The sequence below is a fragment of the Cricetulus griseus genome, chromosome 4 (assembly GCF_003668045.3).
Source record: "Cricetulus griseus strain 17A/GY chromosome 4, alternate assembly CriGri-PICRH-1.0, whole genome shotgun sequence".
In the NCBI taxonomy this organism is placed as follows: domain Eukaryota; kingdom Metazoa; phylum Chordata; class Mammalia; order Rodentia; family Cricetidae; genus Cricetulus; species Cricetulus griseus.
The window spans coordinates 41,936,321-41,955,089 of NC_048597.1; the positions used below are offsets into that span (position 1 = coordinate 41,936,321).

Below are 18,769 nucleotides of genomic sequence, written 5' to 3' on the forward strand. Positions count from 1 at the left end.
AGTGTGTGCTGTGTTGGAGATTGTCATATTAGAGCTCTCTTTAAGCTTATGTGAGTGAGTATTCCAAACTTTCCACCACCAATTACTAACTTGTACTTTCTTACATCTCAAAATGAATACCTGTCACACATTGGACACTTAATAAATGACTACAACATTCAAATGATTGTAGACTGTAGCAAAAGGTTGGCTGATGTAGAAATTGACTGTTATACTCAAACTTTCCTCATAAAATACAACTCAAGTATTCATCTTATTACTTGGATAGGGTATTGCCCAAGATAAGTGAAGAAGGAGAACGGTTCTAGCAGATGTATGTTGGGAGGCTGACAAAAACACATGAAATTCCAGCTTACAGATGCTCTACAGTACACAGGCTTGTGGGTAGTTGAAAAGCCAAACCTGGCAGAGAATCAATGACCAGATTGTCATACAATACCACCAGCATAATGGAGGCCATGGCATTCATGTTAACTGCCAGGTGTGCTTAATTAACTAACAAGCCCTCTATACACAATGAAAGAATCATGCAACCATTATCAATGTAACCATATTTAGGTCACCCACAAATGCAAATCATATTTGAATGTTGAATATGCTTGGTCACATATGATTTTTCCAAAATGAATTGCCAAAAATGATTTTGACAATTACAGTTGGCACATTTGTTTCTTTCCTCAAACTATTCCTTAGAAGTTGAAGGTAGCTTTGTTTTCTAAAAGAAAACTAAGAGACTTATTATCCTGACCACATTCAGAATGACAGTAAGTGTCAGATTTGTGATTTGAACTTAAATTGCCTGTGTGGATGTAATTAGAAATAAAAATATGAAAGAAAACATAAAATATTAAATTCTTAGATATCTATCACATGAAGAAGTGGTCACAAAGGAGTTAAAGAGTAACTGATAAATGACTGACTGACTGACTGACACACACTTTTCAAGCCCTGGGTCACTTGGAAGACTGGATAAATATATTAATATGTTATATTACTATATAAACTATCATTATCCAAATCTGTGATGAGAAATGGCTCTAACCCATGGGCTTGTTGGTTAATGTCTCTGTTTACAAATGAAGAACCAGGAAAAAGTGGGTGCCAGAGACAGGAATGCCAAAGGAAACACCTGCTCCAGGAGAAGGTTGTGGGTTTGGTTTGTATGTGCTGATTTGTAGAAAGTAAGATATTACTAAGCTTGCTTTTAAGAAGAGCATAGAAGGTGGTAAGATGCACTTATGTTCGTAGCTCAGAGTATATTATGTCACATACCTGTCTGAAAATAATGAAAGATGATCGGTATCTATAAGACCTCTCACTGGAAAAAAAAAAGTGAGAAAATGAGCCACAAAGTGGCAGGATTTAAGGAGACATCCATGTGATGACAGCTTGCTGAGCTGTATATACTTGCACATTATCAAGCTACCTGGGGAGACAGAAAAGTGATGTTCCCTTTAAGCATAGCTTCACATGGTGTGTATCTACAAGAAGTGCTAGCAACTAGTATAGTATTTTTAATTAATAAAACACTTTATATTCAGGATTTGCAATAGATCTTATAGATATTTATTTAAAAGTTGTCTATACAGGAATACAGCTTGCAAAATAATTGTAGCTTCAAAGAATAAATTTTGATATGGGAGAAGAAGTTAACAAGATGCACATTCATCTTAATTCTCCTTCTTAAGATGACTAAATATGATGCATCCCAAAAATGCAAAGAAAAAACAATTGTGAGAATTTCTGTCACTTCTAAATTGCCCTGTGGCTCTCTATCAGAACACTTTTCATTTGAAAATGCTTTAACTTTCATTGAGCACTGAAATTCTTCCCATTATAACTTGGGAAAAGATACAGTCAGAAACTCAGATGAAAGTTCAGCATGTTTATGCCGTGTGTGTGTGTGTGTGTGTGTGTGTGTGTGTGTGTGTGTGTGTGTGTGTGCGCATGCACACGCTCTGGCACACACATGCACATACATATGCACACAGGCACATTGAGCACACATAAGCACAACTGCCACAGAACATATGTGGAAATCAGAAGACAACTTGTTGGAGTCAGTTCTCTTAATCCAGAATGTGGGCCCCAGAGATTGACATTGGGTCAACAGGGTTGGCAGCAAGCACCTTTACCTACTGAGCCATTTTGTCAGCCCACAGAGTCAATTTATATTGTCAAACCTATTTAAAGCAGCAAAAGAATGTGATCATGTACACACATGCGTGAATTTGGGAAATGAAGCCAGTTTCTGCTGTCCAAAAGTGGCACTTTGGGCAAAAGGCATATTCAAATACTAATGCCAGCAACTGCACAGACAACACAAAGCACTACAAATATGAACAAAATAAGTTTTAGTTTCTGCTTTCGAGAATGTTTCCTCTAAGGAACACTGAAAGACTATGAAATTCAACAAGAAATATCCCAAAAGTGCTACAAGAATTCTAGAACAGGTAAAATTTTAATACAGAAAAGACATCTTGAATATTCCAGAGAAGAGAATTAGCATATGGATGGCAGGGTATAGTGGCACACACCTTTACTCCCTGTAGTTGGGAGGCAGAGGCAGGTGGTTCTCTATGATTTCAAGGCCTGTCTGGTCTACATAGTGTATTAGTGAGTTTCAGGCTGACCAAAGTTACATGATGAGCCCTATCTCAAGAAAAAAAATGAATGAACAAATTAAAGAAGAAAAGGAAGGGAGGAAGAAAGGAAAACTGCTGGTAGGAAAATGGGTATTTGGTTTAAGTATAAGCAAGTTTGAATGAAAATGAATCAAAGTAATGGAGTGTAAAACTGGTAGCAACAGAGATTGAACTTGATGATAGTCCATAGGTTAACTTGAAAGCAGATATTTGGAGTTCATGATTCCATAAATTCATACTTCAGAAAAGTATGATATAGGTATTATATGGGATGGATTGCAATAATGAAAGATTAGGAACAAAAAAAAAAGATAATTTGGGAAACCATAACAGTTCAGTTGCAAAGTGATAGGAGGCCAACCAGAGAATGGGGGAGGAAAGCAGGAAGACAAAGAACTGACCTGCTGCAATGAGGAAATGGAAAGCAAAGAATAGAAAAAGATGTAAGAGATTGAGGCTTAGGGCCTGGCTGGTTTGGAGAACTGGTGCCAGGGACAGAGATGCACAAAGGGAATACCCTGCTGCAGGTGACCCTGGTGGCTTTTCTTTTATATATGCTGACTTGTTGAAAGTGAAGCCATTACTGATCTCTGAGAGAACAACTTAAGGGAACACTTTCAAGAAAGTCATAGGAAGTAAAGACAGGTCACAGGGATGAAAAGGAAGAGCAGGAGATGAGCTATAGACAGACCCCACAGGGGCAGTGGAGAGAGGGTGGCATAGATGCTTTATTTCAAGTTGAGTCTTCAAAATAGTTATTTAATTTCTCAGCAACTTCCAAAGATGAGCAAAGAAATGCTTCTTTTGTTTACATATTTGCTAGTTTTCAGTAACCATCTGTGCTCATGAATATTTGTTGCTTTATCTAGAATAGGCTAGAATGTGAAGGCCTCGAGTGTCAGGAAGTTCAATAAGAAGCCAGTGTTGCTTGGTGGACTTCAAGACTCACTGCTCAGGGATATTCCAAGTGTCTGCTGTTTTCATGTCAATGCTTTTCTCGACTGCCAGCCCATATGTGGCTCAAGCCAGCAGTTCAACAGGCACTCTTTGATGACATCCACACATGATTAACTATATAGATCCGTAAAGTCCAAGAAGTACAGGGATGTAGTTATATCCACCTTAAATTTAAAATATGTTTTGAAGAGCTTTGGAGTTCAGACAGAACTACAGAGGGTTTGCTGCAGCTGTGATTTTCAATTCTCCACTGTTGTAATGCCTAGGAGAGTCACTGGGCAGGGCAACCTACATGACTTCAGACCTTTTGCAATTCCAAAGCCTTTCTGAGCTACAGAGTTTGTTCAGTACACCCTGGGCAACTTTGATGAGATCCTGTCTCAAAATGTAGAAAATGCCAAGATGGCTGGGACTATAACTCAGCAGTAGAGTATTAGTACCACATGTAAAAGACAAGGTTAAATCCCTATGATGTTTATACAGGAAAACCCTGTCCCATCCAATAGCAAAAATTTCTAGTTATCATTCTGAATTTTCTTTGCCTTCCCCTCCCCTGCTACTTCCATGTTCAGATGTCTATAAGGAAGGTTTGGAAATGTCTACCTTTGTTCTGGCCATCTGGTCAACTTGAGTCAGGAGGTCATCCACTTGTAGATGCAGGTCACTCTTTTCTTGTTCTAGCACCTGCCTGGCCTGCTGTAAATGTTCTACCTGACCCTCAAGCTCAGCCAGGTTCTCTGCATGTCTCTTTTTCAAAGAGGCAGAGGTTGCCTCAAATTGTCTTGTGGTCTCTTCCATGTCATGTCGAAGCTTCTGAAATCTTTCTTCCTGATGCTTGGTTATCTCCATCTGAGCCAAACTGGTACCCCCTGCCTCCTCCAGCCTCTCCTTCAAATCTTCTAAGTCTTGGGTGAGGTCAGCTCTTTCTCTTTCCACCTTGGCTCTGGTAGCCCTTTCATTTTCCAGTTCCTCTTTCAAATTTAGTATATGAGCCTGGAGGAATAAATAATTTTGACTTGTAATAATTACTTGTGATATATTTTCATATGCAACAAGGTAATTACATTAATTTTGCCTCAACTTAGAAGGCAAACATGATAGTTTTCATTCCTACTTTATAAGTAAAGGAAATTGAACAACAAGAAATTAAGCATTTTTTCTCCAAAGCAATACCAAGAAGCATAATTACAATTTTCAGTTCTTCCAGATCCCTAGCCCTGCACTATAGATAATATCATTAAATTATACATAGAGGGAGATTCTTAGTAAAGATTGCCCCCTTTAGAAAAAGGACCTCTTTCATATGCCAAGAAAAAATTTTATAGAGCTTATAAAATATAGAATAGTGACTACATATGCAATTTTTTGGAATTTGTTAACTGTCTTAATAATTAGACTTTGAAAAACTGACAATAGAATCAACACACATTCAAGCAACTTGCACTTAAGAAGCAACATCTATTCAACCCTACACACATAGCAAGCAAAACTGGTTAACTGGCTTCTTAACCTTCAGATTCCAAGTAGTAGATTTCCAGTGGTGAATTAGAATTGGTGTGACAATGGGAACTACTAAAGTGAACAGTCATCTGGGATGCTGTACAGGAAGGAATATTAGCAAAGGAAAAGTTTTTATGGAACACTCAGAGACACTGCAGTGCTCCAGACACTGCAATGCAGGGGTAAAAAACTGCTAAAAACCTTCATAGAGTCATTGTATTCAGTGCAGTGAGGCCAGTGATATTCACAAGCATCTTAAATAAAAATAGACACAGGCTAGGAGAGAAGGGAAGGAAGGAAAGACTATGTAGCAAATGTTTTCCTTTATGTTAAATAAAATGGCTTATAAAAAGCTATTCCTCCAGGTCATGCCAGATAAGTCATCAGCCAATTTTGTAAACAAGGTGTCCCTGGGAAAGTGCTTCTAAAATTTAATTTCTACCACAAATAAATGTGGTCCCTGACAACTGGTTATTGAATATCAAATAATACTGTGCTTGGCTCAATATTCTCAAATTTTGAATTTTTAGAGAGTCATTAAAACTCAAATTTTATGTATTATTTTGGGTAAAGTCAAGTGTCATGTGCAGATATACCTAGAAAGTATAATGCTTGGTGTTTCCTGTTGTTTCTGAAAATAAAGCACTTTCACAAGAAATGAGACTGGCTTTCTTATTGAGCTTAAAATATCCCAGAAGACAAGCACCAAAAGGAGGCATTATTGAGATGTTAATGTGACATAAAAAATCTATGCAAACACAATGTATGCCTATGTGTATAGCCATAACAGTGCTTTAATTGTCTTAAAACATGGTGATGTAGTGTAAAATAACCACTTAGTCTGAAACCTCCAAATTGCTTTCCATTATCAAATAAATAATGCTTTGAGTTTATGAATAGCCATAGAATCAGCTGGATTTTAAATTAATTGCTTTCTAACCATAAAAGTTAAACACTAAACTAATGACACAGCGGGTCATGTACTGTTCTTCCCACATAAACATATCGTTGAATTTAATAATTTGAGCTCAAAGCTGTCAAGATTAATGTGTTAAAAATTATGTGCTCAGGATTTAGCACAAGGCCTAGTCCATAGCAAAGGTTCAAAGAACAAGTTACTTGTTATTATTCTCATGAGAAAGAAATATAAGCTTAATAGGTAATTATCCCTCCAGGGTCACACATTTGTGGGAGACCATTTACCTTCTTAACTGCTGCTCTTTACTCCCTCTGTCTAAAGCTGGCTAAGGGTATGAGCTAGGGGAGTGCCAACCATTATTCATGGACCTAAACATTGGTACACAGAGTTATCTGATAATTGGTTACCTGAAGCTCTTTCACCATCACCTGAAGCTGAGATACCAGGTTCTTCTCACTCTCTACTTTTGAATTCATTTGACCAATTTCAAATTCTTTCCTGTTTAGGAAAATGTGACAAAGATAATTTGTCAGAACCAGGCCAAGCTCTGGGAATTCAGTTGAAGACAGTGAGGAGGGAATATATGAACAAGGGAGGTCAAGATCATGATGAAGAAATCTACAGAGATAGCTGAACCAAACTCATGGAAACTCATGAACTCTAGAACAACAGTAGTTGAGACTCCAAGGGGCCAAACTAGGCCCTCCATATGTGGGAGACAACTGTGAAGCTTGCACCATCAGTGAGGCTCCTGGCAGTAGGAAAACAATACAAACCTGGTACATGAGCTTCCTTGTTGGAGCACATTCCCTATGGTGGAATGCCATGCTCACCCTTAATAAATGGGAGAGGGGCTAGGTCCTGCCCCAACCTAATGTGTCACTTTGTTGACTCTTCATGGGAACCCTTACCCATGAGGAGGAGTGGACTGGGGGTGGGCTGACGGAGGTCAAAGAGGGGAAGAAGGAAGGATGGGAGGTAGAACTGTGGTTGGAATGTAAAATGAAATTTAAAAGAAAAAATATATTTTTAAGATACCCAACATAAATCCTAATGCAGCTGTACCTGACAAAGAAAACAATATTATTTAAGTAATCATATATCTTTCCAGGCTTCATATCGGAGTCAGGCTTTTGCTCTGTTCATGTTGCCATTGCTCTTATCACAAGTACAAGAAGAAGCCCACTTTTTGTAGACTCAGATTTCCATAACTCACCTCTCATCTGCCTTACTACTTCCAAAATTTTCACCTTCTAGGTGGATGCTTTCTGGTATAAACTCTAGATTGTGCTTTTATTTTTCCAACTGTGTGTAGAGTCCACCAAATTTAAAATATCCCTTTCCCTATGTTCCAGTCACTTGAAATATCTGGTTCTGACCTAGAAACCTGATGCTAAATGAACAAAAACACTGCTCCTCCCAATGTTAAGACTTTCCCAGAATTCCTTGGCAGGTGGAGGGTGCTTACTTCCTCAGCTGTTCTACCAGCTGCCACCGGCTACTCTCCAGGTTCTCTGCACCCTCCTGGTTCACCTTTAACTCGCCCTCCAACTTGAGCTTCTCCCTCTCACACTTCATTCTGGCTTTCCTCTCCCGTTCAAGGGCACCTTCCAACTGAAAAAAAAATAAGAAAGAAACACTGCTTACCCAAATAAAAGTCACCTTATTGAAGGTGTTTACATTAACCACTTTCAAGAAAAAGAAAGTCTAAAAACAAAGTCTGTAAATGGTTCACAGAAGCCCACAACAGGGCTCAGCAGGTGAAAGTATTGCTGACAAATCTGAAGACCTGAGTTTGATCCCCAGGAACCATGTGCTGGAAGGAAACAATCAACTCCCATTAAGTTATAATCTGACCTCTGCATGTGCCCATGAATGAAAAATATGAACCATCACCACACATACAAACCAAATAAATCAAACAGCAAACTAAACTTTAAACTAAAGTTTAAAGTGTTAAATAAAAATTAGATGCATCAGTAGGTTACAAAAAAATCTATAAATAATGATGGGTGAAAGTTTTGCAGATTATAAGTGATAAGATCTGTCTTAGACTGGCAACCAATAGAGAGTGACCAGTTTTCTATTTGATTGCTTCCTGGGAAAGGTAGCTCACTTTTTCATCTGGCAGCTCATTTCTGGAGTGGATAAGTCCCATTTACTCATGGGTGTTTCTTCAAAACACAAGTGTTCTGCTTCCTAGAACTACAGTAATCAGACTCTGTGTAATCATCCATGAATATCCACAGCCTACCTGGGACTCGTATGGCATGATGTTTTGCCCCCCTTTTAAACTTCCCACCCTTTCTCTAGTCCATAACATTTTTCATACTCTTATATTCTACAAAACTACTCAGAACATTCCAACTGTCTCTGAGTTCTTGTTGGTAACAGTGACAGAGAAGTTGGTTTAGTAGGAAGCTAGGAAACAATTCAAATACTACTCCTTGTTTATTAGTAGGTTCAGTTTTTTAACAATTTTGCATAAATAGTAAAATATATAAAATTCAAGTTACATTTAAAGGGATATTTAAAGAAATCTCAAAGGTATGTATAAAAACTAGAAGTAGATGAAATACAGATATTATAAGTAGAGGCATTTGTCCCCTAGAATACGATGAAATCCTAAATTCCAAAGTGATAGTATTAGGAGGCAGGTCCCTTTGGGGTACATAGATCAAGAGGACAGAGCTCTGATAGGAAAAATCCAAGTATAGCTCCTCATCACTGCCCCCATTTAAGGACAAGGCAACTGAACAATAAAGTACATTACTGAACAATAAAGTACATCTTCACCAGATGCCAAGTGTGCTTGTGTTTTGATTGAGGTTTCCTAGTCTCCAGAATTGTGAGAAGTTAATCTCTGTTGCTAGAGCAACTGAAATGGACCAGATCACCAAAGAGTGTGCATATGTTTGTAATGTCTTTCATTGAGGTTGTACGAGACAGGCAAACCATAAAAATAGAAAAAGGAAATGAGTAACACAGAGAGAAAAATAATAGGAGAAAAAGAGTAGATGAACACAAAATGTAAGGAAGAACCAAAGATATCACTTTTTTATCCACCTCAATGTTGTCTCCATTTTCCAGAGTTGTGCAAAAGATACATTTAAGTATTCTTATACTTCTTACACTCATACTGTAGTGGTCTTTATGTATGTTAAGAATACAACACCTATATTTGAATAATAAAGGGAACTCACTATGCTACTGGGTTTTCATGGAACTGTTAGGATAAATCAGCTAAGTAAAATGTAGAGACATGTATGAAGACAGCCTGCCAACCAGTTGGCCCCCTGCTGCTCACCACATCAACTTGCTGTCCCAGCTTCAGGCTTGCTTTGCTCATGTTGCTGAGTTTCTCCTCCTCCATGTGCAGATGTTCTTGGGTCTGGTGCTGGGCCTCCTGTGCCGCCTTCACTGCTCTGGTAAGTTTGCTGACTTCCTCATTTAGGGAATGCACTTCCTCAGTTAGAATCCTGACCTGTGGGGAGGCAACATTAGAGCCATCACTGGAAAGTTGGGGACAACACCAAGGGCATTTCCTTTTCATAGTCCAATATACTCATAAGGCATCAACTGTCATCAAGAGCCATTTACAAATCTCTAAATTCAATTTTTCCCACAAAAGGGAGGAGGGTCCTTAATCAACTATGGTCACTAGATCCCAATGTGCAGACTACTTTCAGAGCTTATTACTGTATAATAACAATATCATTAGTGGTGAGTTAACTTCTGTTGAGGGCCTGGGGAACATGTGCTATCATATAATACTCCAGTGTCCCCACAGTGTAGCAGTTCAAGAGGGTTTGAGCAGACAACACATGTGCAGGTGGAGGTTGGCTATCTGTCCCCCCCCCCCCGGAAGCAACACAAAATCCATTGTTGAATCATCTGTCAAGTACAGATGGATTGGATTAATTGCTTCCCAAAGGTTTCACTCAGATTCCTCACTAGTCAATCCACACGTAGAAGCACAAATTAAATCCTACTGCTAAAGCAAGAAGCCAAAGTCTTTAAGGAGAATTAAGGAGATAGCTTCAAAGTCAGACTCAGAATCACTGCTAAAGCTGGGGATTTAGACACATCCCAAATTCCCTCTTAACAAGGGACATCATGCTCATTCCCAGTCCAAAAGGGATGGTTGGAGGCTCAATGAAACCATTTTGCTCTATTAGATTTTAGGTGCAATAGTAGTTTATTTGGTACCTTAAAATGGCCCCATATATTCAAACTAGAAATCTGAGGAGGAAAACACAGTTTATCAGACCCTTCACTTTTTTGTTGATTCTTGATCCCCTCATTAAATTTTCGGGCTACTGTGTTAATTAATAGGGCACTTTGGGTACCCAAGAATCAAGTTTTCCGAACAGAAACAGTACCTTGTGCTCTGCTGCACACTTTTCCTTCTCTGACTTCGCCAAGATTGTTTCCAGGTCATAGATTTCCTTCTTCAACTCAGAACATTCATCTTCCAGTTTCCGCCCCCTGGCAGTCAGCTCAGAATTTATCGCCTCTTCTTCTTCCACCCGCCCAGACAGCTCCTTGACTCTGGCCTCCAGTTCCATCCTGGATTTAATCAGCGACTCACACTGCTCTTCAGCATTTGCCAGGGTCTCTTGTTCCTGCCATAAGAATGAGAAGATTGTTGCCAACAACTGGAATGAATTTATCAGCTGGGCAATGGGCCTGCTTACCACATAGTAAAGAGATAATACCTGCCCTCTGCCCAGGACTTTTACCTACCTTTCATAGGCAGCTGAAACAGCATTTCCAGGTTCCTAACCCTGGTGTTGGAAAGTAAAGATGTTGCTTGTGTTTGGAAGAGCCTTCTATATTTCAAGCCCATTTAGTAGAATAAGTGACCTCTTCTATGTCACTTAATAGAAACTCAGTGGCCTAAGAGAATTAGTATGCTTCCAGAAACAAAAAGTGTGCCGTATGTGAATCAAAGCACCTAGAAGAACTGATGTGGACACATAGATTGACAACTGCTTAGAATATTATCTAATAGAGTTCTCTTGTACAATATAATATTTATAACATTGTTATAAATGCACTGATGTATTCTGTTAAGTATATATTTCTCTAAACTGAGCTAAGTGGTACATTTTTATGCATGGGTTGAATTTAGAACTCACAAATTTATGAGTCATTAACTTTCACTATTAATTCCAACTAAAAAATTTGCTTCCGTGATTCTGCCAGGAGCAATTTTCCATAAGTTATGCACATAAAACATAAGTCCTGCTTATTTTTTACTCTCTCAGATGTACTGTCTCCAGATACCACTGTTTCCCATTATTCTCATGTTGTAGATCAAGTGAAGTGTAGCTGAAGAAGCTGCTGGAAGTTTTATGGATACTAATGGGCAGGAGGAGTCATTAACAGTCTTGCCCAGCTGTGACTAGTAAAAGCTACAAAAATGACTTGCTATGCCAACAACAGTGGCACAAACGTTGTGGGAATAACCAACCTCTAAAACTGTGAGCTAAAAGAAACCTTTCCTATTCATACATTGATTATCCCAGGTATTTCATTGTAGTGAAAGTAAATCACTACCATCATTTTCATCTTCAGACCTCACTATCCATCCTAACTGAAATGAAAGTTTGGGAAATTCATTAACTATCCTTTTAAAATACTCAAGTTGTGTCAGTAAAGATGCGGAGCAGAGTAAAGACAAAAGACTTTATAGTGATTGAAAGCTTTGCTGGGTATAGTAGTCTGGACTGGCATCAGTGTTCTCTTAGAGTTGGTAGAATATCTATCCAGGTCCAGGTCCTTCTGGCTTTCAGAGTTTCTATGGAGAAGTCCTGTGTAATTCTGATAGGTTTGCCTTTATATGTTACTTGGCCTTTTTCCTTTGCTGCTCTTAATATTCTTTCTTTATTCTGTATGTTTGGTGTTTTAATTATTATGTAACGAGGGGACAGGACAAGATCTCCTGAGCAAATTGGGAGCATGGGGGGAGGGGGGAGGGAGCTAGGAGAATGAGAAGGGGAGGGGTGAGGAGGACATAAGGGAGCAGGAAGGTTGTGTGGGGGAAGAATAGAGGAGAGCAAAATAAGAGATACCATCAGAGAGGGAGACAGTTTAAAGAGAAATCAGGCACTAGGGAAATGTCCAGAGATCTACAAGATGACACAAACTAACCATCTAAGCAACAGTGGACAGGCTACCTTAAATGCCCTTCCCTGATAATGAGATTGATGACTACCTTATATGCCATCCTAGAGCCTTTATCCAGTGGCTGATGGAAGCAAAGGCAGACATCCACAGCTAAACACTGAACTGAACTCTGGAACCCAGTTGCAGAGAGGGAGGAGTAATGAGCAAAGAAGTCAAGACCTGGCTGATAAAACCCACAGAAACAACTGACCTGAACAAGGAGGAGCGCATGGACCCCAGACTGATGGCTCGAGGCCAGCATGGGACTGATCCAGACCCCTGAATATGGATGTCAGTGAGGAGGCCTCGGCACTCTATGCGGCTTCAGGTAGCAGCCCATCCCACATGGAGGGATGCTTTCTCAGCCTGGACACATGGGGGAGGGCCTAAGCCCTGCCCAGGATGATATGACAGACTTTGGGGATCCCCCATGGAGGGCCTTACCCTCCCTGGGGAGCAGAAGGGGGATGGGTGGGGGGCTAGTGGGGGGGTAGGGAGGAGGGGAGGGAGAGGGAGCAGGGATTGACATGTGAAGCAGGCATGTTTCTAATTTGAACTAATACAAAATAATAATAAATAATAATAATAATAATAATAATAATAATAATAAAGAGTATGGATCTTCAAGTAGAATTCAAATAGGAATTCCTATCTTTAATAACTGTGGGTGACATACACTAAAGTTCTAGGATAAGTACCCTGCTAAATACAGCTCAGAAATGTCTGTTTGGGTACAAAGTGTCACTTACGATACAGCCTATTTAGCACACTGGCAAATCACATCCCAAAACAAACTAATAAATTCTCCCTTCATAAAAGTATTAACATACACTTGTTTTCAGTGAGCTATTGTTTTTGGTAGATTTAGTACCAAGAGCATCAAAACCAACAACAAATAATTGCATTCGAACCCAGCATTATTCAACCTAGCACTGTGCTTTGCAAGGAATTTAATAAAGATAAAATTGCATCCCTGCCCTTGAGGATACTGGGGGTCACAGTAATCTAGGGGACTATATAGAAGGAATTGAGAGGGAACTGGAAATTGTATATAGGCATCATATTGGAGATGAAGTCTGGTGGCACGGAATGAGATTTCAGAATCTAAAATGTGCGTGTTACAGGAATGGGAGGAACTTCAGAAGGAAAGTAGCATGGCTCCTTTAAAATAGTGGTTCTTAGCCTGGCAAAATCAATCATATATGCAGGTCTTCACATCCCCATTTCCTCTACTTAGTTAAAATATCTGAAAGTAAGGGCATTGACACCTTTTTGTCATTTATTCTTCACAGGTATGTTTGCTGCAATGCCAAGGTTGAGAAATGATCTTTTAAAAACTCAAATAATTAGAAATGATTTGGACTATAGGAGTAGAAACAGGAAAACAAAATTCAAAAGATAGGGGTTGTAACATACAGCTAAAACTATGAAGATCTGTCAAGCTTATGTGGGACCTACTAAAATCCCATATGCTGACTTGCTATTGGCTGCCAATCAGTTAAGATCTAGAACTTCAGTCAGGTATGGTGGCTCATATCTGTAATCCTTGGACTCAGGAGGATGATGTAGGAGGACTGCCATGAGTTCAAGGCCAGCTTGTTTTACACAATAAGTTACAGGCAAACCTGAGCCACAGAGTAAGATTCTGTCTAAAAGCATTAAATCTATACCTTCCTGGCCCCATAATAGCTTATGCTATTATATAGTTTTTATTGTTATATTATATAGTATGTCAGTTTCTCCCTCTGAGAGTCTAATGATATTATACACTAAACATCCAATGATAATTTGTCCTTTTTTTCTTCTCCCTTCTTCTTGTCTTTCATGTATACATGTAGGCACCCATGTATGCATACACATGTATGCACATGTGTGTGGTGATCCAAAATTGATATCACCTGTCTTCCTGGGTGGGTCTCTATCAATTAAGGCAGGGTCTCTCAGTTGAACCCAGAGATCATGGACCAGCTAAACTAACTAGCCATTGTGCCCCAGGGATTTCCCATCTCAGTGTTCCCATCTGAATGCTGGGGTTCTTCCACTTGCCAGGCTTTTTCATAGGTTGTAGGTAGACCCCTGTTCTCACAGGCAAGTGCTTTATCTACTGAGCATCTTCCCAGCTCAGGTTTATGTCTTTTTGTAAGACATCCTGCCAATGAAATTACTTCATTTTAACACAAGGTTTCTTTTTACATGTTTCCACAGTCTCAGTTTCAAAAAAAATGTACAGTATTTTAAAAAAGCTAGTGCATGCTTATTTTTCACAGGTCAGCCATGTCTTTGTAACTAGTTAGTCAAATGTAAAGCTAACTATAAAGAACAGTTGGTGGTGGGCACACTCACAGCCTGCAGCTTTAGAAGTAGATCATGCTTTTCTTGGACAAGGGAGACTTGCTTTGTTGTCAGTTCGTCCCTCTGAGATTCTGAACTCTCCAAAGCTTTTTGTAGTTGTGCACATTCTTCCTTCAGTCCAGTTATCTCTTTTCCAAATCCTACAGACTTAGCAAGAGGCTTAATCTTGAAGAAGAGCCTCATCCAGGGCCAGTTCTTCACAGCCATAAAAGCTCTTATGTTCTCTTGGATCAAAACAAGGGCATCCCTAAAGTATGAGTGAAAAAGAGAAAGATGTTAAGACCAACTATTAAAAACTAAGAAAGAATGGCAATACAATTATAAATAAAACAAAACCATAGTAAATGATGCCAAAGTATCATAAAAGGCTACAAAATGTTGTTATGGCCATTTATAAACCAAGAATATGATAGCCTAGAAGAACTGTATTTATTTCTAGACACATAATCACTAAAGTTAGGTCATTGGAGTATGCTACTAAATGCGGATGCTGCAACTCCTACATCTCCCTCTCTGTTTCCAAGGTGAGAGCAGCACCTTTTACAATAAGCTGCTTACCATGATTTTATTACCTAGCTTTAAGATCGGAGACAACAAAGTTTATTATGGACTGAAACATCTGAAATCGTGTCCTATAATAAATCTTTCCTCTTTATAAGTTAACCAGCTCAAGTATTTTGACACACGTCACACATATGGAAAATGTGTGGCATAGCCAGAAATGCAACATGAAGGGACTCTATTAAATTCCCCAAGAGGAATTAAAAATAATTATTCCAGGAAAGTAAGTGAGATACAGGAGGATTTAGTAAAATTAAGACAGTAATTCATAAGCTGGCTGATAATTTCCATAGAGAGAAAGAAGTCACTAAAAAGAAGTCTTGGAACTGGAGAAATTTTTCAATAAAGCAAAAATCAAAACTGATTAGCTTCAGCCACACACTAAGCTAAAGAGAAGGAAAGCCTTGAAAAATTGAAGGCAGGTCTTTTGAAGTAAGACCATCATGAATTTATTTAAAACAATGAAAAGAGAATAAAGGAAGCTAAAGAAATCTATGACATGTCACTAAGTGAAGAACACTCAGATTCAGGAAGCTTGAAGCAACCTCAACTACAGAAGGTACTCTCATAATCATAACTGCTCCAGTATCACAGGGGGATGGAGAGAACCATCAGAACCATGCAGATTGGAAATACATGATCTGCAACCAGAAAGTTTTCAACCAGATGTTTGCAAACTTTCTTAAAACTCAAGCTTGCAAAAGATCCTACAAAGAGTTACAGTCCTGTATTAGTATGGTTTGCAGGGCAAACTTAGATTTTTTTTTTTAATCTAGTCTCATCACAATAGGGAAAAGGGGAAATAACCGTATCTTAGCCCTAAAAATTACATTGTTTCTACCAATGTATGCAAAATAATGAACAGAAGTATTTGATAATTTAATTCTACTTCTACTACAAATGAATGTAACCTCTGACAGAGAGGTTTATCTTAAAAAACTTAGACACCATGGACTGAAAAATATCCTTAGAAACAGAACTTAATTAAGACTAAATTTGAGGTTATTCCACCTTATATATAAAAATAATGAGAGTTTAAACAAACACAAGCAGCACAGTTACACAGTTATATTAATGAAACACAGGAAAGAAAAATAAGAAAACAATATCATTCATAATTGCATAATAAAATAATTTACCTCACAATAAATAAGACCTGGAGGTAAAAATGTCTGTATGTAGAAAATTAAAATATTAATAAAAAGAACTGAACAAGATCCAAATACATGGAGAAGACACCATGTTTATAAATTGAAAAACTGTTATAGCATCATTTTTGTTTGGGGATTTACAGTCTATAACAATGGAAGGCATGGAAGCAGATGTATGAGGTGGGTGGGTGGTCACATTGGCTTTGCAGGCAGGAAGCATTGGGTCTAGGGCTTCAGTACCTATAGATCTGCTACCCATATTCATGGTGGATCTTACCTCCCCAGTTATACTCTCTAGAAACAAGCCCAAATAGATCCTTTCCTTCATTAAATTGTTTTTCTCATCTCAGATATTTAATCACAGCACACACACACACACACACACACACACACACACACACACACACCCTGTAATTCAGGCAGTTTTAAACTCCTGATCCTCCTGCCTCCATTTCCCAAGTGCTGGATTACAGGCATGCAACATGATGCCTAGTTAAATATAGTTGATCTTAAATGCTCTCAACACACACAAAATATATCTATATAAGGTGATATAGTAATTAGCCTGATTGCAGCAATCATTGCACAAAGTGCATATATATGAAAACATCAGATTGTATACCATAAACATATAATTTTGTCAATTAAACTTCAAAAACACTGGAAAAGGGAAAGAATAAAGAGAAAAACTGAAAGAACAAAAATGAGATAGCAAATTAACGAAGTTGAGGGGAAATGAAAATGGAATAAAAGTTATCCAGTTGGTACACTAAATAATTATACACGTAGCATAAAGAAAAGGAGAGAAGGCAAAATAAACAATACTAGGAATAACAGCCTAGGAATTAATGAGGATTATTTTCTGTGAGTAAAATTGTAGACATAGTAAATACATTAACATTTATAATGAGTAATCCATAGCATAAACAAATAATCTGTAATATTACATAATTTTTATTTAGTAAATAATTCATAAACTGGCTTGAAGGAAAATGTAATGTATCTAGACACATTAAAAATTATGAAATCCATCAAATTGTGCACAACATAAAACCATGAAAACAGCCATCGTGTCTGTGTTTTGTCACTAATTTATCAGAGAATGGAACATTTTAAGTTATGTCATCTTCAAGAAACTCTTACATATGTAAGAATAGGGGAAATATTATTAAAATGCCACTAGAAAACTGTAACATATTAGAAAAGCACCTGATATTTTAAATAGCACAAATTTATTTATGGGGAAAAGGAATACGTGGTGGTATATTTAAGCAATGGGCTAATGAACAGCAATTAAACTCAACAATCTAGCCCAACGCTCATCAACACTGAGATACTTTAAAGAAGACTTCTAAGCATTGATAGAAAACCTCATAAAGAATATTATTCATACAAAGTAAGCATGAGAAGCCATGCAAATGCTTAAGGGCATCTGTATGTCACCTAAGGCTATGCAGAGAAACCCTGTCTTGAAAGACCAAAAATAAAAGAAAAATCTTTATTAAGACAGGCATAGCGGCACCCACCTTTAATCCCAGCACTTGTAAGGCAGAGATAGGTGGATCTCTAAGTTTGAGACCAGCCTGGTCTACAGAGGAAGTTCCAAGATGGACAGCCTAGAGCTACATAGAGAAACCCTGTCTCAAAAAAAGGATGTCTGTATTTTTATTAAACAATGAGAACATATTTTTATATTAATTTTACATTTATACATGTGTAAACAAATAACTAATATTTGTTTACAATTATTATCAATTAATATCAATATTGTGATTGTAATTGACATTACAATTAATATCAATCCTTTATTGACATAAAGGATCTGAGAGAAATTAGATTTTCATCAAGGGGGGAAATACACAGGACTTCAATGGCATCAATTAGTAATTTTTAAATTGTCACCAATGATATTAAAAAAGTTAAGAATTAATATTCTTTGATGATGGTGCCATGAGAATGCACGTTATTATCTACATTTTATGGAGTTTATAATAATTTTTGATAAATGATTTAAAAACAATAGATTTAATGGCCTTATTTTAGAAATAAAGGAAGTAAATATAAAAAAATTAAAACTTTACTTAAGTATATACAACTGGAACCAGGTGGTGTAGTACACATTTGCAATCCCAGTATTCCCAAGAGGCAGAGATAGGAGATCACTAGGAGTTCATGACCAGCCTCGTCTACATGGTGAAGTCTAGGTCAACTTGGGTTACACAGCAACCTCTCTCAAACAACAATAACAGAAAATAAACAAAACCCAGAAGACATGTTCCTTGCTACCTAAGCTCCCGTGCTACACTGATTGCTATAAGAGAGTCACAAAAGGTCCTCAGGAGTTGTCTCATTAATAATTTTCATGATCTTGATCATCTTTGGACAGAGTTAACAAAATGTCAATCAAGGAACTTATCCAAACCATGTGGGATTCCCTCCAGAAGGTAAACTATGGCAAAGAAAAATTATTACCAATACAAAATTTCTTGTTCCTGTCTGCTTATTTAAGGATT

The 18,769-nt window shown here is 37.9% G+C and overlaps 1 protein-coding gene across 1 annotated transcript in view; it reads right to left on the bottom strand.

Moving 5' to 3' along the window:
* Myh15 (myosin heavy chain 15) overlaps nt 1-18,769 on the bottom strand; it is a 120,954-nt gene that overhangs the window by 47,866 nt on the left and 54,319 nt on the right. Inside the window, exons 22-27 of the mRNA XM_027413358.2 lie at nt 14,536-14,791; nt 10,404-10,646; nt 9,329-9,505; nt 7,490-7,635; nt 6,429-6,519; nt 4,206-4,595 (exon numbers count right to left, since the gene is read on the bottom strand). Coding sequence (XP_027269159.1) covers nt 4,206-4,595; nt 6,429-6,519; nt 7,490-7,635; nt 9,329-9,505; nt 10,404-10,646; nt 14,536-14,791 — 1,303 coding nt within the window. The remainder of the gene's footprint in view (nt 1-4,205; nt 4,596-6,428; nt 6,520-7,489; nt 7,636-9,328; nt 9,506-10,403; nt 10,647-14,535; nt 14,792-18,769) is intronic.